We start from the raw sequence: 9,434 nt of genomic DNA, 5'->3' as shown, positions 1-9,434 counted from the left end.
TGTGGGTGAGCCAACCCAAGGGAGTGAGAGCAGGAGAGATGTCCCTGTTCCTGGCAGGCTACAGCATTGACTGAGCTAGCATAACAGGCAAAATGCTGAGATAGCTCATCCTGGTAGTATGGGTGCAGGTGAGCTTGCTGGCTGATAAACTCAGCTACCTCCCAGGCCCATATTCAAAGCTTTGAGTTTGCCCACCACAGCATCTACCCAATCTGTGATTTACTGGAATGTGTGAAAGGGCCAATTGTTCAGATCCAAAGCTGCAGGATCTCTATGACACAAGGTAACAACAAAATATCCTAGAGGAAGCCCTGGGAGTATCCAGCATAGATAGTGTAGTGGAAACCAGAGGCCTCAAAATAGACCAATGACCCATTGCAATGAACATTTACAAATAAAGATGTGTGAACAAAATGGTATACTGTATGACATACTGTGACAATACAAGATTTTGTTTTATTCTATCTTATTTTATTTATTTTACTTTACTTTATTTTGTGGAGAAAGCTGCAAGGGCAGAGGGATGATTTGAAGGGATGGGGAAATGAGTGGGTTTCTGTTGATCTGGAGATTTTTTATCAGTTTAATTTTTGTATGAATATATCCATTATATTTAAGCTGTGATTTTTAATAGGAATAAATCATTCTTTTAAGTTGACATTAAATTTTTCATTATTATGACCATACCTCATTCTCTGTTCTGTCTTAAAGAGTTTATACTTTCTCCTTCATCAGCCAATCACACTGTTAATTTCTATTTATTGTACTCCTCCCTCCCCATTTCTTCCTCTTCTGTTTTTCTATTTATATCTCTAGCCTTCTTTTTTCTTTACTATCATTTTCTTTTATTTTTTCTTGCTAATATAATTATTTTCTTTTCCACCGAAGCAACCAAAATCATGAAAATAATGTTCCAAAACATTGTGATATATCTGTTAAAGGTATACATGTTCTCATAAATGCTTTAAAATCATGATCTATTTGCTGTAGGAAAATGGTGAGACCAAGACAATTCAGGCAGTTAGATAATACTTTAATTGCTCTGTACATTAAATAATGTTTTCTGATGGAAATATCCAATTCCCCACTATTGTTGTCAGTGCTTAATAATTGTTCTTAAATGTTCAGATTTCTTAATTGTCAAACAAGGTAAAATTTTATTGATGCTGTCTAGTACCTTCCTCAGGGCTGTCTGCATTTCTTTGTTTCTTAGGCTGTAAACAATGGGGTTGAGAAGAGGTGTCAGTACTGTATATGTGACAGCCATCAGCATGTCTTCACGGAAGGAGTCACTGTTCTTGGGTATCAAGTAGACAAAGCAGGCAAATCCATAGTGAATAGATACAACTGTGAGGTGGGAGGAGCATGTTGAGAAGGCTTTATGCCTCCCCTGTGCAGAAGGCATTTTTACAACAAGGGATACAATGAAGACATAGGAAATCATGATTAAAACAAAGCTGCCCACCAGCACAAACACAGAGAACATAAAAATAATCATTGCATGATGAGCAGTGTAATCACAGGCAAGATGAACCAAGGGTGAAATATCACAGAAAAAGTGCTGGATGGTGTTGGAGTCACAGAAAGACAAGTTGAATATGGTGAAGGTGATACTGAGAGAACAAAGGAACCCAATGACACAGGAAACCATTATGAGCTGAAAACAGATCTTTTGGGTCATAAAGATATGATAATGCAGTGGGCTGTGGATGGCAGTGTAACGGTCATAGGACATGGCAGCCATGATGAAACAGTTGTTGGCAGCCAATCCAAAGAAGAAAAACATCTGTGTGGCACACTCAGGAAGAGAGATGGCCTTGCTCTCTGAAAGCAAGTCCACTAACACTCGGGGCAAAATCACAATAGTGGTGCATGTTTCCGAAAAGGATAAGGCAAAGAGAAAAAAGTACATGGGTGTATGAAGGTTGTGATTGACCTTGATGGCCACCATGATGGATGCATTTGCTAGGAGGATGGTCATATGGGAAAGGAAAATCATAGCAAAGAGTGGATTTTGTAGCTCTGGGAAACTGGAAAAACCCCACAGAAAGAATGTGGTCACTATGGTGTGATTGCCCATCCTCTCGGTGGCAGAAATTTTGACCCAGAGATGGATATGTGCTTAAAGTCAAGGCTCTATGGTGATTCTGAGGATGCTGTCAGTTACATAATCAAGACTGCCACTTAGTATAAAACAATTGAATAAAGGAGCCTGTAAAAGGGGAGGTAAAGGTGTTGAAATAATAATAGATAAAGGTATTTCCAGCTAAGTCCAATGATGTGAGTTCAATGTCAAGTACCCACATGATGCAAGGAAAAAACTGACTCCCACATGTGTTCACACATGTACCATGAAATGTATTTACACCACACATACTACATACATGCACATACATGAATAAATAAGCAAATAAATGTATGTGTATATGCATAAATATGGGCCTAACTAAGTCAAGCCAGGAGCCTAAGAGTTGAGAAAATGATTCAAGTGTAAAAATCTTCATGAAACTTAACAGAATGGCCCCAAATATCTTCTTGGAGTCTACTCACAAAGCATTCCATAATACTCTTTTTCCTTTTCTTGGTCTGCACAAAAGAAAACAGAGAGTATAAATGTCTCAGTCACTTGATTTTGATATGCCACAGTTTTCAAATGATATTTCTCATCAGATATTGCCCTGGCCCCTCAGCATTGTTTACTAACCTAATATTAGAATACACACAGTAACTGAATAACTCATTTTCAAATAAACATGATTTTTAAAAATTCTGCTGAGATAAAGCAGGGAATTCTAAAGGAACTTCCACTTTTTTCAGTGTGGTCCTGTTACTGCTTGTGTTCTCCACCACCTACTGATTCCAGAAACGTTTTTTGCACCAATGACCTAGTCTGATGCGTAAATGAAATCAAGATGTGTGAATTCCAGGTTCTTATCTTAGTATAGTAATTGAACATGGAGAATTAATAAAATCCACAATTTTAATGTATTGGTCCTTTAAGCATAGCATACTTTTTAAGTACTTATGGAAGTTAAGGTCTCATCATACTTCTAGTTCAATACTTAGATGATATAATGAACTCTACTGAAGTTAACATTATCTCAAAGACACAGGCTCATTCCAGAACTGCAAAATGTTGTCAAGGTGATCTGATGACTTCTTACATTTTTAGCAGAACTCACACATACTTTTTCCAGCTGATGAAGTTGAACATTTGTCTTTGAAGTTCAGTCATGAAAAGAACAACTTAAGTTCCTCAGACCAATCTCACTCAGTCAGAGTTCTATCTTGTCTGTTCCTTTGCCATACTTTCTATAAAGAAAACTAGGAGAAGAAATTGCCAGAAAAATCTATCTAGAGAATTTGTCTTTTTAACCTCATCTACTGTTAAAGGTGAAGGGAAAAAACTTTAAGAAAGTTGAATAGAAAAAGAAGAAATGGAAGACAAATAGAGAAAGAGATACTACTAGAAATTATCTAGTAAGACTCACAAGATTAAGTTAGAATGATAAAAGACAAAACTACATTTTGCTTATTTGAAAAGTTACTATTTTCTATTTGCATTGTGGATTTAGGTACAGAATATATTATTAGCTAAGCCAGAAAATGGGCACATATTTCATGCTAACACTATGTGTCACAAATATGTTGAGGTAAGATAGTGCTATCTCATGGAATCCTCAGAAACCATGTGGTAGGGTTAGCAATTAAGGTTTACAAAGAGAAGATTTATGTTCAGAATGTATAACTGTGTATTAGAGGTTATTAATTCATTCAAATATGCTAATTCCAGCAGTGTTCCAGAAAAGCCAATGCACAATGCAACAGATCTACTCAAGCAATCCTCACTCAGACACCTAGGGCTTGCCTTCAAGTTTACTCCACACAAACTCTTTCTTTGAAAGAGTTTCTGGTCAATTTACCTCAAAAGGAAAATATTTGTCTGTTCTTATTGATTGAGATACAGTTTACTCTCTATGAGCCCCTGTACTAGCTTTCATAAAAATGTTCTTATGGGGTTTGGAAGTACATGCCTATAATCCCAGAACTTGGAAAAATATGAGGAGATCAGAAGTTCAGGAGCAATCTTGGATACATAGTAAGTCCAATATCAGGCTGGGCTATACAAAATTCTGTCTCAGAATCAAACACATTGTAACCTTTTCCTGGTATGTCTTTAGTGTTACAATTCTTCCAACTATTGAATAAAATATTTTCCTTTTTTATCCTGGCAAATTCCTTCCATAATTACAGAACTCTGGTTGATGATATCTTGGTCTGAGTAAAATCTTTTGGCCTGCTTTTCCATATTTATCAGCAGGATGAATACAGAGACTGCCTCCTCCCATTCATGTTGCACATCTCCTTCTGAATTTTTAAATGTCATCATTGTACTTGGCCATAATTGTTTCCATTACTGTTGCTTTATGATCCTCATTGCTTACAAGAAGATGGTGCTAAGAACTCCCAGTCCCTAATATTTCAGTGAACAGGTCATAATGTACTCAAAGCTGCTTTAACTGCAGTTAATAAAATGAACTTGTTTATGAAGAGGAAATTGAACCTCAGACAGATGTCTGATCTTCAGAGGTGACGTAGGTGGTATGTCTACTTGGACAGTACATTATATCAAGGTGTTGAGAAGATGGAGAAAAATTTACTTGCCTTACTACTAACAAAGACCCTCCCCAAACATACATGCTTTAGCATGAGTTTGCTCAAATAGTCCATCTTCATTTCTTGTCAACCACATCAGAATAACATGCACCATTTCTAAAATGCAACACATTCTTTCTTAACTCTTCTGCTTTATTCATTTTTCTGAACTAAAATGAATGTCAGTTTGCCATTTTGCCAACAACAACAACAACAAAACAAATAAACAAACAACATAAGAAAAACCCACACCTTTCTTAAAAGACAATTTGAATATGACTTACTCTTAGAAGATTTCCTAAATCATCCTGGTTGTTAGTCAATTTTTTTCTGGATTAATATAACTTTTATGATGATGAGAACTTTTCCCTGAGGTTGATTTTGATATGAAACAAGCAAAGGCTTGTACCAATTTTCATTTGCCCCAACTTTCAGCCTAAAATGAGTGAATGTGGCTTGTGAGTACTGCTTTTTAAATTACCACAGGGGGAAAAATGGATGCCCCGTAGTCTAAAGAAAGTCATCCACATGTGCTCTTTCAGTTTGCTTACTAATTGCTCTCCAATACAGTATCAGATCCACTTGACTCTATTTAAACATGCACTGAAATAAGTGGTTGCTCTCAAAAGAAGCAGTAAAAATCATCTCTTTAAGATGAAGTTGTGAGACAGGTACTTTATAAATGCTTATGTCATTAAATTAATCAATTGTGCAATAAAAGCAATTGGATGCCTCTTAAAACTCCCACTGTGTAACTACATCCAGGAGAAAGATGCAATCACCTATTTATATTTGACAGGTTTCTATATTTTCTGTAGTATCAGTTTCCACTCAAGCTCTAAATGATCTTCCTTCAGAAGTTTTGCTAGAAGAAATATCAAAGTGCTACACACTCCTGCTCTAACACCCACCCCCCTACTCACACACTCACCCTCACATGCACACACACACGCACACACACACACACCGCACCCCACCACACACCACAAGTTTAGGAAAATCTCTAGTCCGTACCACATTATGAGTAGCTTGACAATGTTTCTCAGTAATTTTAGTTGAAAATTTTGGTTGATAGATATTGTTACGATGGTTCTCACATATGTTAGTGATAGGTTCTGATGTCCTCATATTATTCAGGAGCAGCTGGAACAGGACATGATATCATGTCCATTATTGCCAATGAACTTCCAGCCACAGAGGAATAGAATATCTCTAACTCTGGATCTACAACTGTCTTTGTTTTGCCTAGACTTAACCCTCTTTTATAGATACACCTCTTTTGTGCCTTGAGTTTTACACTCTTATCTCTATTTCATATCATCAAAGTTTTCTATACATGATTTTCTGTTCTACCAAGAAAAAACAACTGGCAGTATTGTTATCTTCCAGCTAGTCTATTTATATATATTCTTTGGTACTTCCTAACAGAGTATAAATACCCCAACAAGCACTTAGTCATTAGAATAATATTCATTAAGATTAACATCAAAACTGCTCTGAGACTGCTACCTTCTGAAAAGGAAGACTCACTTTTCAATCTTGAAAAATAGCTAAGTAAGTAAGCTGCAGGAAAAATTTATTCTCACAATGTAGATTTAACTTTTAAATTTTTAAGTATTTTTCCCTTTAGATGTCTTTGATGAATCACTTATAAATTTAGACTCCATAAAAGGCAGTTCTGTATTCATTTATAGTCAATAGAGCTCAGTACAATAGATTTCTTTAATGAGAGTCCTGAGACCCAGGTGGCTATTATCTTGAGACTCTTCATTCTAGATGCAAGGAACATCATATGATGCAATGTCCATAAAAATTATTACTTCATCTTCAATACCATAGGGAGTTTTTGCTTATACTTCTTGTGGTTCTTCTGAATAACTATAGAAATCATTTAAATTGAACATAGTTAAAATATATCTTGGAATGTATATGATTCCCATGGACATAGTTAACTTCTTACATAATACCATTTTTTTTTTCATTTTAAATTTCTGAAAATTTGCCAAGTCTCTAAAGTCTCTTCCACCTATTCACAGGACATGAGACTGAGGTGCTGTAAAAAGCAATTGCCTGGGGAAGCAAAGGAAGCATGGATTTAAAAAATACCATACAGTGTGCACACTGTGAATGTTTTTCTGGGAGTGAGCTTGCTGAAGAGAAAGCCCACACTTACCCTAGTCCTCAGATTACACTCTAGCCATAGTACCTAGAAAATTCCCCTTTATCTCTCACATCTGCTTTCCCCCCTCAGTTTCTTCACTGTCTCTTTTGTGTGATCCCCATTTTTCCAGTCTTCCCTCTAATATCTCTTGTTATAATATTAATACTATAGGTGAGCTAATTGATGGTCTGTTTTAAATTCTCCATTTCACTTGACCTTCTCCATATTTCTTCTGTTTGAAAATCCCCTTCTTATCCGTACAATTTTTGTCAATACTTTTTCAAAGGCTATAAACCCTCAGAAATGTTTGATCACTGTCCTGTTTGTTTGTTTGTTCTTTTGTTTGTTTCAGAACAAATCATACTTTATCCAAGAACTCCCATTTTGCATAATAACAGAGACAAAAAGCATAGTCCTTCCAGAGGAACTCCATAGCTAACAAAGGCAGTTTATTAGGTAATCTGTTAGGAAGAGGTACTTTGGTTGCCTCAACTCAGTGCCAACTCCTCACTCCTAACAGACATACAAGAGCTAATGAGCAGCTGTATATAACAATGATTTGGGACACTTACAATATTTGTTTTTCCATTGGAGTATATTCATTATACATACCAATAGGGTTTATAGGGATATATTCTTTCAATCTTATCATGCATTTTGATCATATCCACCTGTACCACTCCCTCCTGTAACGGCCGTCAGGTTCTGTTACTTTGTAAAGGCCGGCCGGTTCTGTTGCTCTGGTCCGCAGGTCAGGGTCTAGTAAGAGAGAGAGTGGGGATGGAGGAAGGGGGAAAAAGGGGCGAGAGACGCAAAAGATAGACACAAGACAAACTCCGGTGGAGTCTCTTCAAGTCTCTTCTTTATTCTCTTCTCTTCTTCTATATTCTCTTCACTCTTTCAGTCTCCTGACACCTCTCACCTTCTCACTCCTTTTACCTTCTACCTCCCACACATAGAAAGGAAATCCTGGGTATTTATACCCTTTACCACGTGACTTGTCCTCGTGGACAAGCTCAACTGAAGGAACGACGTCACATGCCTTGTAGCTATGGATACCAGGAGCACCTTGTAGCTGGGGGCACTAAACAGTGTAACAAGATGTTTATCAGAGTGTGTTCAGCTATTGTAGGCTGTTGAAAACAAGTCTCTTGTCAGGGTATATGGCTCGAGATGGCTGTAAAGATGATAGCCACTTTCAGCTAAGAGTCGGCTCCCAACAGCCTCCCATTATTTACACTTGCCTCTTTCTCCTTCCTACTAGTCTTTTGCCTTCCTCTATTATCATCTCAGTTCTCCTAATCTCCTGCCTTCCTTTGTCTCTCTATGCCTCCATGTTTCATGTTTTCATAAGTAATTATAAAAGCCATGATAGTAGTTGAAAATATTAATACATCCATAAACATAAAATGTGGTTTTCACATATTGATTTTGTGCCCTATTCCTGGATGAAGGTACTTACAAGTTCTAAAAGTTTTCTGGTTCTGTTTTTGCTGCCTATTTTAGCTGATCCATTATTTGCAAATAGTGATAATTTTATCTTTTTTTTTTACTTTATCCTTTGCCATTACACAAGCTAAGACTTCAAGGAAGCAATAAATAAGAGTGAAGAAAATAGTCTTTTAATTTCTTATTTCAATGGAAATACTTTGAGTTTTTCCCACTTAGTATAATGTATGCTATAACTTTGTTCTATGTAACCTTTAGTGTATTGAGGCATATTTCTTTGATTACTTGTTTCCTTGGGGCTTTTATAATGAAGTAATATTATGGTTTCTCATAGGCCTTTCCTTCAGCTATTGATACAATCATGTGATTCTGGTTTTTTGTCCATGAGTTCATTAATGTGATATATTATTTGTTGATTTGCCCATGTTAAACCATCCATGTATCCCTCAAATTTGTCCAAACGGTCATAGTGAGCGATCTTTCTGATATGTAGTTGAACTGGATTTGGAAGAATTTTATTAAGAAATTTTGCATCCATCTTAATCGGGGGGTTGGTCTGCTAGCTTCTTTTTGTTTGTCTTTGTATTTCTTACAAATATAACTCTTCCTTCTCAAAAATAAATTTGGCAGACTATCTTTAGAAAGTTTTAGAAGCACCTGTGTCAGTTTCTCTTCAAAGATCTGATAGAATTTATGTATGAAACAATGTAGACTTTTTTTAGTTGGTTGGGGTGTGTGTGTGTGTGTGTGTGTGTGTGTGTGTGTGTTCCATTCCTGTAAGTGTATACATGCATTTACCCCTATGCATACATGTGGAGGACTGAACATGATATAGGATATCTTTCTCTACCACTCTCCACATTGACTTTTGATGCAATGTCCCTCATTGAGCTAAAAGCTCAATATTTTGAATATTCCAGCTGGTAAGCAAGATCTCAGAATCTGTCTCCATACCCCCAATGCTGGGGTTACAGGTATATAGAGCCTTGCCTAGTATTTCATGTGGGTATTACAAATTTAAACTTGATTAGTCATGCTTGCAAAACAAGTGTGTTCACTTTCTGAGCCATATCTATAGACCCTTCTATTACTATTATACTATAGCTTTGTTCTTTTTATTGTATTTTATTCTTTAATCTTTTTTTACAGTCCAGATTTTATCCCCCTC

General features: G+C 36.4%; 1 protein-coding gene across 1 annotated transcript; it reads right to left on the bottom strand.

Moving 5' to 3' along the window:
- Positions 1 to 1,096: 1,096 nt before the first annotated feature.
- Positions 1,097 to 2,080, bottom strand: LOC114621629 (olfactory receptor 10T2-like). Its single transcript, XM_028767981.1, has one exon. The coding sequence runs from the start codon at positions 2,078 to 2,080 to the stop codon at positions 1,097 to 1,099; it is 984 nt and encodes a 327-aa protein (XP_028623814.1).
- Positions 2,081 to 9,434: the final 7,354 nt, after the last annotated feature.

This window comes from Grammomys surdaster, unplaced genomic scaffold, assembly GCF_004785775.1.
Source record: "Grammomys surdaster isolate TR1022 unplaced genomic scaffold, NIH_TR_1.0 184, whole genome shotgun sequence".
In the NCBI taxonomy this organism is placed as follows: Eukaryota; Metazoa; Chordata; class Mammalia; order Rodentia; family Muridae; genus Grammomys; species Grammomys surdaster.
The sequence above is the reverse complement of the archived record's forward strand: the minus strand, read 5'-3'. Positions and strand labels throughout refer to the sequence as shown.

Coding starts and splice junctions, on each gene's coding strand:
- LOC114621629 (XM_028767981.1), bottom strand. CDS start 2,080: ATGGGCAATCACACCATAGTGACCACATTCTTTCTGTGGGGTTTTTCC.